The sequence below is a fragment of the Mobula hypostoma genome, chromosome 10 (genome assembly GCF_963921235.1).
Source record: "Mobula hypostoma chromosome 10, sMobHyp1.1, whole genome shotgun sequence".
In the NCBI taxonomy this organism is placed as follows: domain Eukaryota; kingdom Metazoa; phylum Chordata; class Chondrichthyes; order Myliobatiformes; family Myliobatidae; genus Mobula; species Mobula hypostoma.
In genome coordinates, this window is record NC_086106.1 from 8294498 (window position 1) to 8314233 (window position 19736).

Here is a 19736-nt window from a genome sequence, read left to right on the forward strand (position 1 = left end):
TGGCTTGTGTATCGAGACAGCCAGTACGCAACATCCATGACCAATGCAGGTCTACAATAATACATCCAATAGACAAAGCAATTACTAGTGGTTAGCATTCTTATATGAAACTCACAAGCGCAAGGAAAAACATACTCGCAAAAGTATGTTACTTCTACATTCAGTTGCTCTGATATTCGCCTAGCCAGCCTCCTGTCTTCCACCTTTCATAAACTTGAGGTCATCTAAACTTGGCTGCTCAAACTCATATTCAAACAAGTCCCACTTACCCATCTTCACTGGCTCCTAGACTTCCAAAATAATTTTAAAATTCTCACCCTTAAATTCAGGAACTCGACACTTGCAGGCTCCTTCCCATTTCTATAATCTGTCAGTTGTACCCTCTTCACAGAACTCTTGAAACTGCCAACTCTAGGCTAGTGCACTCTGCACTTCCTTCATCTCGCCAGTAATGGCTGTGCCTTCAATTGTCCAAGACCCAAGCTCTACAATGCCCTCCTTAATATTCTCCACCTTTCCTCTCTTGTTCAGGGAATCCCTACAACTACATCTCTGATTAAGATTACTGATGCCTGTCCTAACAATGCCTTATGAATGCAAGTTGTTAAAGAGTCATCATCATTATGTGCTTCATCGTCTGACATGGGGCAATCATGGTCTTTCCATGACCATTATTGTTCTTGGCAAATTTTTCCTACAGAAGTGGTTTGTCATCACCATCTTCTGGGCAGTGTCTTTATAGGACTGGTGACCCTTAGCCATCATCAATACTCTTCAGAGATTGTCTGCCTGGCGTCAGTGGTCGCGTAACCAGGATATAAGCAGGTTCTACAGCTTGCCCAAGGGTGACCTGCAGGCAATCAGAAGGAAGGAGTGCCAGTCAGTCTCTGCAAAAACCATGATCTTACATTTCTTCTCTTTAGTTTCATGTGTTCAATACCTATTCCTTTCCTTGTTTAAATTTTAAAACAAACGATCATAAAGCATTAAGTTTTCACTCATTGTTGGACTCCTGGGGATCAGAAGTCACTAGATCCCACAAGGGCCATCTTGTGTTGCACTAGGTTGGTAATCCATATATCAGCAAGCTTACCACTTCAGTGGAAAACTACTTTCAATGTATGGAAGCCAAGTGGTTTACAGTTACTGATACAGCCAATGGACTCTGGTCTGTACAGCTGACAACTAAATGTCAACTGTGGTTGGCTTTTACAGTTCATCGTCAACAATACTAGTAGACAAGGCTGCCACAAGCGCTCTACGACAGCCCCATTGCTCTGAGAACATCTGAGAGACCAGTCACTGATACAACTATTATATAGTATGTGGCTGATGTCTTGATTGCATCTGACACTGCAAACCAGCACAAATGAAGTCTGCATTAACTACTTGATTATTTATCCTCTAAGGGTCACAAAGCAAGTTTGGACAAGGCACAAATGCAACAAGTAGCAATAATTTACCTGGCACAGGAAATATTGCAAGGCAAGTGGAATAGTTGGAACTGCCAAACTGGGTAATAAGACCTTAAGACAATAGTTTGTGTTTGTGAACAGTACCAGCAAGCTATCTGGCAGCCATGGCAGAGTCTTGATGAATGGTCTTGGCCTGAAAAGTTGACTGTTTACTCTTTCCATAGATGCTGCCTGGCCCGCTAAGTTCCTCCAGCATTTTGCGTGTGTTGCTATGGCCGTTTCTAGCGTTTTGCTCAATCAAGTTTTGAATGTTCAATTTCCTCACTCAGTGCACTTACTGACAATGAACAGGATCACTGAAGTACTGCTGCACAATGATCCAAATGGTTCTACTGTTCCTGAAGCACCTATTCAGCAATTGAGTTATGTGAATCCAACTACGCTGCTGTCACTGGATATGGAAGACAAGTGCAAGGATAACAAGATGGCATGAAAGTGCAAGCCTGGACAAAGAGTCAACTCTACTGAACCTGCATCAAGTTCTGTACACCAATAGCTTCTCAGTGGGTGACAGGGGAGTTAAAAGAGTCAGTGGGCTGCTGTTTCTGAAACTGAAGTACGGCTCCTGGTAGATATGCACAATAGGAAAAGTTGAAAGCCCTGTTTGACAGTGCTATATTTCATTAGGAGCTTGAGGAGATGTGGGATGTCACCACAGGCACTCGCTAATTTCTACAGATATACCATGTACAGCACTGTAATTGGTATGGGGTGGGGGGGGGCTGAAATGGCCAGTTTATAAAAGGATTAATGAATGTCATACACTTGCAGTCAGTATTAAAATACAAAAGGCACTCCAAAATAACACAATTGAATGCTGTGGAAATGGGTTCAAAGTACCAAAAAAGGCAGCACAAGGAGGCAGCCAAGAAAAATGAAATAAGACAAAGAAATAATAAAAAAGAAGAAAATGCAATAAAGGCGTACAAGGAATATAAGGAATATATGAGGTGAATCTGTCAACTGAAATTATGGAAACAAATTTGAACTATCACAAATTAATATACAGAATATTTGAGAGATACAACATTGATGTTCAAAAAAAAGTAGCTCTGGATGTGCCATCAGGAAGGTGGTGCAGGAACCTCAGGACCCACATCATCAGGTTCAGAAACAGTTATTACCCCTCAACCATCAGGCTCTCGATCCAAAGGGGTTAACTTCACTGAAGCTATCACTGAAATGTTCCCTCAACCTGTGACTCACTTTCAAGGACTCATCACATGTTCTCAATATTTATTGTTTATTTATTTAGAAACCATAGAAAAACTACAGCACAGAAACAGGCCTTTTGGCCCTTCTTGGCTGTGCCGAACCATTTTCTGCCTAGTCCCACTGACCTGCACACAGACCACATCCCTCCATACACCTCCCATCCATGTATCTGTCCAATTTATTCTTAAATGTTAAAAAAGACCCCGCATTTACCACCTCGTATGGCAGCTCATTCCATACTCCCACCACTCTCTGTGTGAAGAAGCCCCCCCTAATGTTCCCTTTAAACTTTCCCCCCTCACCCTTAACCCATGTCCTCTGGTTTTTTTCTCCCCTTGCCTCAGTGGAAAAAGCCTGCTTGCATTCACTCTATCTATACCCATCATAATTTTATACACCTTTATCAAATCTCCCCTCATTCTTCTACGCTCCAGGAAATAAAGTCCTAACCTATTCAACCTTTCTCTGTACCTGAGTTTCTCAAGTCCCGGCAACATCCTTGTAGACCTTCTCTGCACTCTTTCAACCTTATTAATATCCTTCCTGTAATTTGGTGACCAAAACTGAACACAATACTCCAGATTCGGCCTCACCAATGCCTTATACAACCTCATCATAACATTCCAGCTCTTATACTCAATACTTTGATTAATAAAGGCCAATGTACCAAAAGCTCTGTTTACGACCCTATCTACCTGTGACGCTACTTTTAGAGAATTTTGTATCTGTATTCCCAGATCTGTCTGCTCTACTGAACTCCTCAGTGCCTTACCATTAACCCTGTATGTTCTACCTTGGTTTGTCCTTCCAAAGTGCAATACCTCACACTTGTCTGTATTAAACTCCATCTGCCATTTTTCCAGCTGGTCCAAATCCCTCTGCAAGCTTTGAAAACCTTCCTCATTGTTATTATTATTTCTTTCTTTTTGTATTTGCAGTTTGTTGTCCTGCACTCTAGCTACACACCCTAGTTGGGTGGTCTTTCATTGATTCAATTATGGTTATTATTCTACAGATTTATTCTATAGAAAATTAATCTCAGGGTTGTATTACTTCGATAAAATTTACTTTGAACTTTAGAATGGTGAGAAATTAAAAAGCGATCAAGATTAGAAATAAAGTACTAGTTACAAACTAGTCATCATCACCATGTGAAGTGCTGTATGACGTAGGCGATCACGGTCTCACAGCCATAAAGTTCTTGGCAAATTTTTCTGCAGAAGTAGACTGCCATTGCCTTCTTCTGGGCAGTGTCTTTACAAGACAGGTGATCCCAGCCTCACAGTCTTTATCAATACTCTTCAGAGATTGTCTGCATGACATCAGTGGGTCGCTTAACCAAGACTTGTGATATGCACCAGCTACTCATAAGACCACCACCACCTCATCCCACAGCTTCACATAAAACAGGGGCTACAACTTGCCCGAGGGTGACTGCAGACTAGAAGGGGGAAAGAGTGCCTTACACCTCCTTCGGTAGAGATGTACCTCCACCCCGCCAAATACACAGACTAGTAGCCCCAACAACGTTGTTTACATCTGAATTGGCAGATACACTCCCTAAAACACACTGGAGTGGCGGAAAGATAAACAGATTCTCTCACTGGTGTTCGAATCCAAAATTCAGGACAGAAGCTCGTCAAACTTTGAAAAGAAAACAAATCCTGGAGCAGTAGTAAAGCTGCACAGTGATAGACTACATTACTCAATACTCAAGATACTACAAATACTCGGACATGATTCCTTAAGGCACTCACTACTCTTTGTAACACTTCCCAGTGTTATATCTCAAGTACAGAAGGGAGGTACCTTATGGTTGTTATAGCCAGGGGTGATAGTGGGTATAAGCCCCAACTTCCTGCCAAATGCTCCCAATGCATGTACCTCAGATAGCCTCTAAATACCAAGTCCAGCTCCTGGCCTTTACATGCAGCTTAACTACTAAGCCCTGAGGAACTGTTTCTACTAACAAGAGAAAGGGTTACTGGCACCTTGAAACCAGTGGCTTTGGGCAGATGGGGCTCATCAGTCATAGTTAACAGCTCATCTCGGAGAAGGAAAGCTCTGATCTCAAACCTCCTGCTGCCTTGTCACTCATGGGGAAGGCTGCAGGAGTAAACCCCGCGGAACAATCCAGAGGAGGAGTCCCTATGGCTATCTTATGTTGACTTCAACGCTGACTGGCAATCCTGCTGGTACCAAACTGCATGAGTCTCTGCCATTCCTTTGGATTCATCAGTTGCGTGGAGAGGGGGTGGCTGCTACAAGGGAAACAACTTGTTCTCAATATCACACTGCCCTGGCTTGCCTATCATGTAGACAGCTGGGACGCAACATTCATGGTTGACCCCAGCCAACGGAGAGTCTCACTCAGACACAAAGGTAATAGTGGACAAATTTTCAAGATCGGTGGAAGTAAACTCACTGCCCCCACCGCCCCCAAACACATATACAGCAAAAAAAAACTCTGATAAAGGACTATATTCCAAAATGGAATTGTCATATAGTCATAGTCATACTTTATTGATCCCAGGGGGAGATTGGTTAATATCATATTGATTATGACCAAGGAACACACTTCACTAGAAATGTTTGTCAAGAATTATGTTTCCTGACGAAAACTGATTGGTGCTTCCGTTCTCCACATCATCCAGAATCATTAGGACAAATATATGGGATAAATAATAAACAACAATGTATTATAAAGAGGATCCCCCATCTACAGCCCTTCCTATGGTCTTAAGCAACATCACAGCAATCCCAAACAAGAAAACTAAATTAAGTCCATTTGAGTTGATAACGGGGCAACCTATATTATTATCCTTGCACCGTTGTGATTTCACAGAGGCTGATGTACATGTTATGGTAGATAGTTTAGTTAACTATTGTGTGAAACTGTTCAGTCTGCTTCTCAGCTGGTTTCTGCTGCTTGGAAGGATCCTGCAGGAGGGGGACACCTTAATTCCTGGCGAGTGTGCCCTGGTCAAGAAACCACATGAAGATCTACTGGTGCTCAGTGGGAAGAACCTTCGGATCACAAAATCACCAGGATCCAACAACTGAAACAAAAAGCTTAGTTTTTTTTTAAATGGGAGAACATCCATAAGACCATAAGATACAGGAGCCAAATTTCACCATGGCTGATCTACTCTTAGCCCCAATGTCTTGCTTTCTCCCTGTATCCCTTCATGCCCTGACCAATCAAGAACCTATCAACCTCTGCCTTAAATATACCCAATGACTTGAAACCACAGCCACCTGGGACAACAAATTAAACAGATTCACCACACTCCGGCAAAATAAATTCCTTAACTTCATTCTAAATGAACATCCCTCTATTCTGAGACGGTCCCCTCTGGTCTTAGATTCCCACACTACAGGAAACATCCTCTCTAAATGTACTCTATTAAGGCCTTTCAATATTTGTAGGTTTCAATGAGATTCCCACCCTTCTGAATTCTTCTGAATTGCAGTGAGTACAGGCCCAGAGCCATCAAACATTCCTTTGATAAGCCTTTCAATCCTGGAACCCTCTCCAACGTCAGCACATTCCTTCTTAGATAAGGGGCTGAAAACTGCTCACAGTACTCCAAATGAGCCTTCACCAGTGTCTTATAGAGCCTTAACATTCTGTGCTTGCGTTTACAATCTAATCCTAAAGAAAACATCAATGTAAACGGAAGCAGAATTAGATCTTGGGCAAGGCCAAGTTTGAACAGATGTCATGAGCAGTTTATACAAGAGCAGAGTGATATGGCAGGATGCCAATGTATTGGGAAAACCTAACATTCAAATTTTAACCCCAACCGCCATGTGGAAAGCACACAAGGGAACAGATTTAGACAAAGGAAATAGCAAGGAAAGTTTGCAGCATGTAATGTAAATTCGGTAAATTGGTAAACTCGCAATTGGAGGTATCCATTACACCTGCCAAAATAAATGGTTTATTATTGTCACAAATACAGAGTTAAGTGAAAAACTGTTCTGCATGCTATCCATTCAGATCATACATCAGTGTACTAAGGTAGTACAAGGGACGGTAATAGAATACAGATTATGGCATTACAGTTTCAGTAATAGTATAGTGCAGGCAGACAAAAGGTGCAGGGCCATGACAAGGTAGATGGCAAAATTGAAAGTCCATATTATAGTAAGAGGGGAAAAAAGTTCAATAGTCTTACAAAGAGATCTTTGAGACTAGTGTTATGTGCTTTCAACCTTTTTAAAGATTCAAAGTACAATTATTAGCAAAGTATGTACGCAGTAGACAACCCTGAAATTCATCATCCCCACAGACAGCAATGAAGCAAACAAAACGATGGAACCTGTTCAAAGAAAAACATCGGAACCCTCACCCCCACGTACAAAAAAAAAACAGGCAAACGGCCACAAAAAACAAGCAAAAAAAAAACCCAGAAAATAAAAAAAAAGTCCAGGCATATTCAGTTCAGCTCAGTTCGTTATCTTCAGGCTGCCCCAATCAAAATCACTCAAAATAGCAACAACAAAAAAAATAGGAGCAACCAGAAATCAGAAACACATCATAACGTGAACTACAGTCCCATCCACAAACTGTGTTGATGATTTTAGAACACAGAACAGGAACAGGCCATTCAGCCCACAATGTTGTGCTGAACCAGCTAACAAGTAAATCAAAAACGAATCCCTCCTACGTACACAATGCCCATATTCCTTCATTTTCTTCATATTCATGTGACTATCTAAATGGCTCTTAAAAGCCTCTACCACCATACCAGGCACTGCATTCCAGGCATCCACTACTCTGAGTAAAAAAAAAACTTCCTCCTCACTGAACCAACCCCTCGCACCTTCAATGCACGCCCTCTGGTATCAGACATTTCTACTCCGGGAGAAAAAATGAACCCTGTCTACTCTTATCTATGCCTCTCATAATCTTAAAAACTTCTCTCAGATCTCCCCTCAGCTTCCGCCGCTCCAAAGAGAACAACCCAAGTTTGTCCAGCTTCTCATGACAGCACATACCCTCTAAACCAGACAGCATCTGGTAGACCTCTTCTGTACCTTCTCTGATAGTGGGGTGACCAGCTGCTTCATTGAGGAAACGAGATGAGTAGTCTGAGTCCCTGGAGGAGAGACTGGTTTCTATGATGTGCTGAGCTGAGTCCACGACTTTCTATAGTTTTGTTGCAGTCATCTAGAGCAGTTGCCATATCAATTTATGATACACCCAGATATGATACCTTTTCTGGTGCATCCATAAAACTGTGCAACCATATCAGATGAAAAGCAGTGATGCCTGGCTTCGTGCCTGCGGTCCTGCAACGTTTACTCGGCTCTGTGATGAACTGAGGCTGTGGCCTGCTTCAGCTGCAGTTCTGACTGGCTTCGTGTCTTTTGTAAAACCTCAGTTCTGAATGCTATTTGCTAACTTTTACTGTTTGGACAATTTTTATTTCACCCTGCGCACTGGGTGTTCACAGTCATAGTCATACTTTATTGGTCCCAGGGGAAATTGGTTTTCGTTACAGTTGCACCATAAATAATAAATAGTAATAGAACCATAAATAGTTAAATAGTAGTATGTAAATTATGCCAGTAAATTATGCAGTAAGTCCAGGACCAGCCTATTGGCTCAGGGTGTCTGACCCTCCAAGGGAGGAGTTGTAAAATTTGATGGCCACAGGCAGGAATGACTTCCTATGACGCTCTGTGCTGCATCTTGGTGGAATGAGTCTCTGGCTGAATGTACTCCTGTGCCCACCCAGTACATTATGTGGTGGATGGGAGACATTGTCCAAGATGGCATGCAACTTGGACAGCATCCTCTTTTCAGACACCACCATCAGAGAGTCCAGTTCCATCCCCACAACATCACTGGCCTTACGAATGAGTTTGTTGATTCTGTTGGTGTCTGCTACCCTCAGCCTGCTGCCCCAGCACACAACAGCAAACATGATAGCACCGGCCACCAAAGACTCGTAAAATATCCTCAGCATCGTCCGGCAGATGTTAAAGGACCTCAGTCTCCTCAGAAAATAGAGACGGCACTGGCCCTTCTTGTAGACAGCCTCAGTGTTCTTTGACCAGTCCAGTTTATTGTCAATTCGTATCCCCAGGTATTTGTAATCCTCCACCATGTCCACACTGACCCCCTGGATGGAAACAGGGGTCACCAGTACCTTAGCTCTCCTCAGGTCTACCACCAGTTCGATGATCTTTTTAAAAATAAAAAGGGTTCTCTTGGGGTTTGTTTTGTGGCCACCTGTAAGGTGATGAATCTCAAGGTTGTATAACATACATATACTTTGATAATAAATTTACTTTGAACTTTGAGAATACAACAGAGGTTGAATGAATTTCTAAGTTGAGAAATGGTCTATTGCGACAAAAAGCAATGAAATAGGAAACAGGCATGAAATTATTACCCATGCTTAACTACTTCATGGGTCTCAGGTCAAAGTCAAATGCTGAGATTACAGCCTAGTTACCAATATTTGGGATCAGGAAGACTGAAGAAACAAGAAAACAACTTGGAATCATGTGGACAGAAAGCATCATGTCTGTGTGGCTCAAATTCCATCTATAGAATTGCTGACGACACAACTATTGTTGCCAGAATTTCAGATGGTGACAAGAGGGTGTACAGGAGCGAGATGTCAGCTGGTTGAGTGGCGTCCATCCGATTTCTGAATAGACATTGAACCCCTACCTCGCTAGTTTTTCTTAATTTTTATTTTTGCACTACTTATTTAACAATTTAATATACTTACTCTGCTTCAGTTTTTTTCTGTATTATTATGTATTGCATTGTACTGCTGCTGCAAAGACAACAAATTTCAGGACATGCAGGTTCTGATTTTGAACAACTTGTTGAAAACTATGCCCTGCCATTTACACGAAGACTATTCAATAGCTACCCTTGGAGTAAAAGGAGTCCATTGAGAAAGGCCTTTTAGATGACCTCGGCCCATGCCAGACACTTGAGAGACCCGTTAATGTTTCCAAGGACTCCGCGCACACCCTCCTCTTCTCAGGTATCGGAGATGAAGCTGTGCATGAGAAATTCTGCTCCACAGGTTGTTGTTTTTATTTGGTGTATAGCCTTTTCAGCCTTTTATTCACTAAGTTCAATACAGCATTGGACAACAAAGATTTTGGTTCCTGAATACTTTTAGGGTACCTTATGGATTTTGGGCTGCTGATCATGAAAATTACGATTAAATTTCCCTATCATGCACCAATTTTTTAAAAAATCACCTCTATTTGTTATTTCAATTCATAATTCAAGTCAGAATAATTGATGACAAGATTAAGGAAAGCATTTGTGTCGGTCCACAAATCAAGCAGATCATCAATGACAGGCAAGTCATAGAGCTTCTAGTGGGACAGCAGAAAATCACATGGAAGGCATTCAAGAATGTTGAAAATTTTCTTCGCAACTACAGAGCACCAAACTACATGCAACTGGTTGACAATATGCTTTAAGCATACAGAACCATGAAGTGCAACATGCCACTAAAGATTCATTTTCTGCATTCTCTTCCAGATTTCTTCCCTGCAAATCTTGGTGCTGTCAGTGACAAGCATGGTGAAACATTATCAGGGCAACTGGAGAAACATTATCGGGGCAACTAAAATCCGTCAATGCCGGCTGATTATTGTTGGACACTAAAGTGAGAAGCCTCAGACATCAAGTATAAATGAAAATAATCAACAAAACATTTCTAGCTTAGTTGAACTATTGCAAATCATCAGTGCTGTTATGCAATTAAACACATCATATTCAATAAAAGTTTATTTCTTGTTTCTCCAAATTCCTACGTGATACAAGTAGTGTGTTGAGCTTCAAGCGGTCTATCATAAACAAAAAAAAATTCCTGAGGGGGCAACATTTTTGGAAAAGAGTTATTGTCCAGTGTAATCGCTTCAAGATGCTCCTTCCAGCTGGTAATAAGAATGTTTTTAAGCACTCCTCTGTTCTTAGTGTGATGAAACCTTGGATGTGCGAGCCTGTGAAAAACTTAACACTAGAGAACACAGGTATGCTTCTGGGCCTGGGTTCCTAGCATTGTTCCTTCTAGTTTGTAATGACCAGTGTGTGCAAAAATCTTGTGCCTTGCAACATTTTGCCCAGTGACAACATGTGCACACTGAAGTTTTAAGTGGAAGTAAACCTGATGCTATTCTAAGGATAATAAACTTCCAAGTCCAGTTTGCTGTCATTGTTTAAAATGAATAAAATAATACACATCAACGAGTCTTATTTCTCATGTTCTATATGACAGCACGTAATGGTATAAATCTTTTCACATGTTATTAAAGTTGTCTGAAATGGTCATTAAGCCATTCCACTTTAGATTAACTAGCAGTTCTTCTGTACTTCACGCCCTTTGCTTCTTTGGAATTTGCCATAATTAATCAATAATTTCTTCAATAAAAACAGGATAAATAGCCAGTTCTAAAATCTGCAGACAAATCATCGCAAACTCCATGTTGTCAATACTGTCTGTATCAGAAACCAGAAAAGGAAATATGGTTGAGTACGAATCATGAAATATACTTAACACGCCGAGGTAGACGGTGATAACCTTCTGTGTGCAGTTTACAGTTTAAATTCCTTGGTGCCCTAGTGTCAAAAGATACTTTTGTGCGCACACACGTGCACACCTTAGAGGGAACACTGGTTCCCAACCTCCGGTCCACCGGCCCCTTGGTGAATAGTAATGCTCCAGGCATAAAAAAGGTTGGGAACCTCTGCTCTAGGCAGTCACTGGATCTCTTGCAATTTCGGTGAAGCATGGCGTCCACGCTTGGTTGGGGGCTGGCCTCTCTGGTTCGTGCCGTGCTCCAGTGTTCGAACGGTGGAGTGACAAGCCAGTGATGGAAGACCTTTACTGCTGCCCTTAATGCCAGTGGCACAACAGACAGTAAAGAAACTTCCAAATTAACCTTTTTCAGTTCATGAAGTGCCATACGGAAAGTCACCATATGAACATTTAAATACTCTTCACAATTTTACACTAACCATTTTGCTGTTGTTTTCTTGATGCAAACAATAAATCTGCCGCAATCTACACAAGCTTCCTTGTCACTCAACCTGCCCATATTTTCTACCTAACAGCAGGTTGTCTCAGAAGGATTAGTTCTCTTAACAGTCCTGGATGTGGTACATCAAGGTCTTTATTAAGAAAGTATGCTCATTTTCCATGGAATGGAAGGATGAGGGGTTACCTGATGGAGGTGCATGAAATTAGAAGGGGTTAGCTTCCTCCCATAGTAGATGCCTCTTCTAGTTGTCCCACTACAGGAAAGATGTTGAGGCTTTGGAGAGGGTGCAGAAGAGGTTTACCAAGATGCTGCCTGATTTAGAGGGCACGTGCTACCATGACAGGCTGGATAAACTTGGGTTGTATTCTCCGGAGTGTCGAAGGCTAAGGGGAGATCTGATAGAGGTTTTATAAGATAATGAGGCATTGAAAGAGTAGACAGGGAGTATCTGTTACCCAGGTTAGAAATGTCTAAATACCAGAGGGCATGCATTGAAGCTGAGAGGAGGGAGATTCACAGGGGATGTGAGGAGTAAGTTGTTTTACTCAGCGAGTGCTGGATGTCTGGAATGCGCTGCCTGGTATGGTGGTAGAGGCAAATACATTGGAGACTGTTAAGAGATGTTTGAAGAGACACGTGGACGTAAGGAAGATGGAGGGATATGGACATCGTGCAGGTAGGAGAGATTAGTGTTTGGGTGTTTCTGATTTGCTTTTTAGCTAGCTTGGCACAACACTGAGGGCCGAATGGCTTTCCTGTGCTGTACTGTTCTATAATCTATGCTCTATAACCAAAGGGCATAAATTTAAAGAGCATGAAATTGTGAAGAGATTTATTTATTGAAATATCGCACAAAATAGGCCCTTCCAACCAAACAGCCCAGCATCCACCAATTTAACCCTGGCCTAATCATGGGACAATTTACAATGACAATTAACCTATCAACCAGTACATCTTTGCACTGTGGAAGTAAACCAGAGCACCCAGATGAAACCCACGCGGTCACAGGGGAGAACGTACAGACTCCTTGCAGACAGCAGCGGGAATTGAACCTGGGTCGCTGATACTGCATTGTGTGTTGTGCTAACCACTACACTGTGAATCTTTTTCCCACCCTGATGGTGGTTCGAGTTAGAATAGTCTGCCTGACAGGGTGGTAGAGGCAGAGACTAATTTAATATCTAAGCACTTGAAATACCCAGGGAAAGGAGGTTAAGAGCCAAGTATTGGCAAATGGATCACTGTAGATGTGTACTTAATGGTCAACACAGATTGGGTGGTCCAAAGGGTTTGTTTCCTTGTGATAATTCATGAATAATCATTAGCCCAGTATAGATCCATCGCTGTTCCTCCCCATGTCTTGTGGCAACCTTGCCATTTCTTTAGCATTTGTCAGGTCTTATTTTACCAGGCTGAGTTGCTTGCTTGACACTGAACCCAGCACAGATGGAAACATGTAAGGAGCTGGCCAGATTCAAACTCAGGACCATTCGCCTCGAAGTCCGGTGTGGACGCAACTACACCACCAGACGGTTTAATATAGATCCATGTAGTGTCCTGACTGGTCACCTTCTAGTTCCAGCAATTTATAAACACGTTTAAAGATAATTATCACTAAGTTCTTCAAGACTGAACTGTCAGTTCCTCACTGTTACCTTGTGCCTTCTATACTGAAGGTTGAATTATGCCAGACTGTTTTTAACACTTTGAAGAGCTCCAAAGGGCCATAAACAGACAAACTCTGATACAGTACTACATAAACAACTTCAGCATGACCTGAAGTTTGGTCAAAGTGATAGATATTGAAAATTGGAGAAATTTGGGAAGGGAATTCCAGAATGAAAGGCTTTGGCAGCTCAAGACACAGCAACAGGGGAGCAAAGTGATGCTCCAGAGGCCAGAAAGAGAAGAGGAGAGACCATAGGATGATTTAGTTACCCAACTCCAAAAACAGTCCTGGGCCTACCCATTCATTCCTTTGTGAGTTCAAGATGCCATACTGCCTCAAATTTCACTTTGCACCCAACTGTATCCAATTCCTAGCAGAGAATTGGGCTTTGAGAAGTACAATGTCTAACAATGATATCAGAATCAGGTTTAACATCACTAGCATATGCTGTGAAATTTAACTTTGCGACAGCAGTACAATACAATACATAATAATACAGAAAAACTGAATTACAGTAAATATAGACATATTAAATAGTTAACTTAAACAAGTAATGCAAAAAATAGGAAATAAAAAAGTAGTGAGGCAGTGGTCATGGGTTCAGTGACATTCAGAAATCGGATGGTAGAGAGGAAGAAGCTGTTCCTGAATCGTTGAGTGTGTGCCTTCAGGCTTCTGTACCTCCTCCCTGATGGTAGCAATGAGAAGAGGGCATGTCCTGGGTGATAGGGGTCCTTAGTGATGGACACTGCCTTTTTGAGCCATCACTCCTTGAAGATGTCCTGCATAGGATCGAGGCTAGTGCCCATGATGGAGCTGACTGAGTTTACAAATCTCCACAGCCTACTTTGATCCTCTGCAGTAGCCCGTGCCCCCCCCATACCAGACAGTGAAGCAGTCAGTCAGAATCAGTTATACAGCTCTGTTTTACATTCACACTTAAAAATTTTTTTTTATTGACCTACAGACTGGAATAGGCCCTTCCAGCCCTTCCAGCTGCACCGACCAGCAACCCCTGATTTAATCCGGAACGTTTTTGGAATGTGGGAGGAAACCAGAGCATTCGAAGGAAATCAATTCAGTCACGGGGAGAACATACAAACTCCTTACAGACAGCGGCGGAAATTGAACCCTGGTCACTGGTACCGTAAAGTGTTGTGCTAATCACTACACTACCGTGCCGCCCAGTTACCTGATCGTACTTCTAATGCCATTCCATCCCATTCCTTTGGTTTACAAGATCCTTCCAAATGTTTCAAGATTTCATTTCCTTCATGGGTTAATATCCAATTTGCTTCCATCGTCTTTCCAGCTGATACATTTCAGATAACATACTGTATCAAAAAAATACTCATCCCTCAGTCTTTTACTAATTAACTCAACTTTGTAACTGCTTACTATCGAGGACAACAGTTCCTTACTCAATCTAAACCACATGACCTCTTAAATCTCCAAGAACAATTCCAGGTCCAATAGTTTTTCCATATAAATGGATCCCTCATCCTTGGTTATCGATCTGGGAATCCCTACTGCACCCTTTCCAAATGCTCACCATTTCACCTGAAGTGCAGTGCCCAGAACTGAGTGTAGCATACCAGAGGTTTCATGAGTAATTTATTAACATGACTAACCTTGGTACAAGCATCTATTTATAAAGTTCAACATGCCAGTTTTCCTCAAAGTTACATCATCAAGAGGCCTAGCAAGTTTCAACAAATGTGTCAGACAATTGAAAAAAATCTCTTCACATCCTCCATTCCCTGACCCCAACAACAGTAACCATGCTTTTAGTAGTCTGGACTTCACTCTCAAGCCATACACCTACAGTCTGATCATCCCTCGCCACCTTTAAGCAATCTCTTAAAATATTTCTGACCAGGTTATCAGCATTTCCCAACATCCCTGACTTTTAATTCCAATGCCATGCCATCATCATTAAAAGTCCCCATCACCCAAGACATGCCCTCTTCTCAATGCTACCATCGGGAAGGGGGTACAGAAGCTTGAAGGCACACACTCAATCATTCATTAACAGTTTCTTCCTCTCTGCCATCAGATCTCTGAACAGGCATTGAACCCATGACCACTACCTCACTACTTTTTTGTACTACTTACTTAATTTTATATATACATACACATACATACACACACACATATATACACACACAACTATAATTCTTTTTTTTATGTATTGCATTGTGCTGCTGTTTCAAAGTTAACAAATTCCACACATTGGTGATATAAAATTCAATTCTGAGAAATCTTTTGCAGCACACATTAAAACTGGATTTTAAAACATAACCATTCAGATTCATGGAATTTATGTCGAGTCACATTGAGATTGTAGGGCACTATAATTGCTATCAGCCTTATCCTCGATCAAGATAACTACAGTTCCCTGCTGCAACTCACTATCAAAGTAAATGTCTCCCCATTTCCATTTTCTCTTAATAATATCCAGATCACAATGTTACCCTCGACGTAAATGAGGCACAAGCCGCACCTCAGAGTCATAAACACAATCCAGGATGATGGTTTGTGATCCAGAAGAGAGGGAATGCTACCTACATCATTGAACAAAATCTTACGAGCCTCACCCGCAGACGGAAGAGATTAGTTGATTATCAATGAGATGTCGTAAACGGTAGTTATCTCAATTGAGTAGTAAACTCAACTGAACCATATTTGTGATTGCCTTGAGAGCTAGCAATAACAAGCTTGCCTGCCGCAGTTCCTCTATAAAGAAAATAACCTCAAATTGAAATAACTGCCTAGATCATAAAGGCTCTTTATATTAAAGGGAGAGGTTGCGTTCAAAAGTTGTGCGGCGTTATGAAGATGAAGGCTCCGTCTTCCATTTGATGGATAAATCAACGCGGAACCCAGTATTCGGGGGAGGGGGGGTACTAAAGGCTCCAGTGTCTTCACCCACAAACAACCTTGGGACTGTGCCACCACCAGACCCCCAAGGGTCTCAGAGGTTAAGATATCCGGCAACTCAATGGAGAGTTCGAGGCTCTCTGTCCTGCGCCCAGACAAGGGGCCGGAGGAGAGGCCGAGGCCCGGCTTTGGGAGCACCGGCACCGGTCTCACCCCGGGACGGGGTATCGGCTACCAGAGACCACAGCGGCAACGTCCAGCATCCACTCCCCTTATCCGTCGCCCAGGACTGCAGCCGGACATTATGGGACTACGGGAGGGCGCCCGTCCTCCCCCGGTTCCTCTTACCTCGCCGTTCGCCGTCGCCTCACCAGTCGCCAACTCGCTTTCCCGCGCCGCCATCTTCCTCCTTTGCGAACTAACTGCGGGATTTTGCTGGGGTCGAACGAGATCTCATCCCGTGTGACCCGCTGGGTCCATGCCATGTGGCGTGTCGGCATCATTGATATTGGCACAATTGCATGCTTCCCTGCTATGCAGCGTGCCAGTACCAGGGATTCTTCCTTTTAGTGCTTTCTTTAACGGAGTGCAATTGTGTGCAAACATGTTTTTTTTAACCATCGGGAATTTAATCTGGCTTTATTAAAGTCATAGTAAAATGAGTTGTAGAGAGCCAAGTGGGATCAGCTCGGTAAAGCGATGCATACGAAATTGACAGGCAGGAAAAGATCAGCTAGTCCATTCGCATGCATCATGGTTACGGCAATGTGTAAAATACTACGATCATAATACTTCTTTTCGTTGTCACTATCCCCGTCGAAAGTGTTTTTTTTTTGTAAATCCAAACCATTAACTGCTTTTGAACTTCAGTACACTAGTCTCATATTTTCCAGATGATGAGTCATTGGGAGGGAGTTCATAACGCCGGTATTCCATATTGTGTATTGCTGATGCACATTAAAATCGTCAATTCTTCCAGCCGCACACTTCCAGTTTGGTTGGCTTGATCATGTGATGTCCTGCCTACATTATGACTGTGCACATTAAAAGATCATATGACACCTTACGCGATATCTGGCCATCTAACTACTGTATTATGGTACTCAAAGATCATGGTTTAGATTCATACACCAGCACATAGCACAGACCTCGAAGACAACCCACTAAACACCTGGCTCTTTATAAAACATTGCATCCGTTCACTTCTTTCCTCCAAAACTAGCAAGTTATTTTTCCTCACGTTTGTTAAGTTCCTTTTGAAAGCCGTAATTAACTACTCTCTCAGCTGAAGAGAGTTCTAGATAAACTATTGTAATGAAAGCCACATGAAGATGTAAATGCTGGAAACCCAAAGCAACACAGGCAAAATGCTGGAGGAACTCAGCAGGCCAGGCGGCATCTATAGAAGTGAATAAACAGTTGCCATTTCAGGGCAAAGACCCTTTCTAGGACTGAAAAGGAAGGGTGAAGATACCAGAATCATTCACAACATTTTCCATCTTTCCAATATTCTACCTGACCTGCAGAGTATTGGAACTCAAGACCATAAGACACGGGCAGAATTATGCCATTCAGCCCAATCCCGCACAGCCCCCTTCTGCTGCTTGCTCACCCTGAACTTTGATGCTCTCCGCTTTGAATATACCCAATGAATTGGCCTCCACATCTGTCCATGACCATGAATTCCACAGATTCACCACCCCCTGGCTAAAGAAACCTCTGTTCCAAAGGGACATCCCAATATTTCTATGCTGTGCCCTCTGGTCTTATACTCCTTCACTATAGGAAACATCCTCTCCAGATCCACTCTATTCAGGCCTTACAATATTCGATAGGTTTTAATGAGACACCACCGCCCCCCCCAATCTTTTAAACTCAAGCAAGTATCGGCCCAGACCATCAAACACAACAAATTTTTAATCTCCAAATCACAGCATTTTGCTTCCGACTTCCAGTTCATTACCATTCCTACACAAAAATTATTCCCTCACACAGAAAATAATAGGGTACAACTTGGCCCCTTCATTCTGCTCAGCCATTCAAGGCAATCATGATTCAACCATACTCAATCCTCTACTTTCTCACTATATCCACTGATTGTCCCTGTACTCATTATTGTCACTTTGAATCTGTAATTACCATGACTCAATTAATGTATACAGTACTGTGCAAAAGTCTAAAGCACATATATATATATAGCTTGGATGCCGAAGGCCTATACTGTTTACAGTTTGACCTGTATCATAAAAGCCGTTTGTGCTGTCAGTCTTCTGGAATATATTTTATTCTTTAATTTATTTGTGATAATATTACTTTGTGTTGTGTGTGAATTACAGTACTGCACATATATAGCTGGGGTGCCTAAACCTTTTGCACAGTACTGTAGTAATTTTATGTATTTCCTGAGGAGACTGAGCACATCTGCCAGACGGTGCTGAGGATGTTCTACGAGTCTGTGGTGGCCAGTGCTATCATGTTTGCTGTTGTGTGCTGGGGCAGCAGGCTGAGGGTGGCAGACACCAACAGAATCAACAAACTCATTCGTAAGGCCAGTGATGTTGTGGGGATGGAACTGGACTCTCTGACGGTGGTGTCTGAAAAGAGGATGCTGTCCAAGTTGCGTGCCATCTTGGACAATGTCTCCCATCCACTACATAATGGACTGGGTGGGCACAGGAGTACACTCAGCCAGAGACTCATTCCACTGAGATGCAACACAGAGCGTCATAGGAAGTCATTCCTGCCTGTGGCCATCAAACTTTACAACTCCTCCCTTGGAGGGTCAGACACCCTGAGCCAATATGCTGGTCCTGGACTTATTTCCTGGCATAATTTACTAATACTATTTAACTATTTATGGTTTTATTACTATTTATTATTTATGGTGCAACTGTAACGAAAACCAATTTCCCCCGGGATCAATAAAGTATGACTATGACTATGACTATTGCGTGTGAATTACAGTACTGCACATACATAGCTGGGGTGCCTAAACCTTTTTCACAGTACTGTAGTAATTTTATGTATTGTGCTGTACTGCTGCCACAAAGAAAAAAAAACAAATTTCATCAGTGATGATAAACCTGATTCTGATCTGGGTCTCTGTTGTGGACTGAGAGTGGGAAGGGGGCAGGGAGAGGGGAATCATGGTTGGGAAAAGGGGAGGGTGCGGGAAGCACCAGGGAGACATTCTGTAATGATCAATAAATTTGGAATCAGGGATGGTTGTGTCTGCACCTGCCCCACCCCCAGCACTGGCACTCCTTCTCTGCCATCTGTCCTCCACCCCTCCCACGGCACCTTACCCTCACCACCCCCAACATACCTTGCTCCCACCAGATTTACAAACTTGCTCTCCACTCCACGTTGATAAATACACTGTGCTTTTGCACCCTAGCTATATACTGTATATGTGCCTACCACTTTTGCACAGCACCGTAAACACAAGCGGTTCTGGAGATGCTGGA

General features: G+C 42.4%; 1 protein-coding gene across 1 annotated transcript in view; it reads right to left on the reverse strand.

The window, feature by feature from the left end:
* The window catches only part of clptm1 (CLPTM1 regulator of GABA type A receptor forward trafficking), a 79165-nt gene extending 62435 nt beyond the window's left edge, over positions 1-16730 (reverse strand). The window contains exon 1 of the mRNA XM_063061256.1: positions 16618-16730. Within this exon, the coding sequence (XP_062917326.1) occupies positions 16618-16671 (54 nt within the window). The 5' untranslated portion in view covers positions 16672-16730. The remainder of the gene's footprint in view (positions 1-16617) is intronic.
* Positions 16731-19736: the final 3006 nt, after the last annotated feature.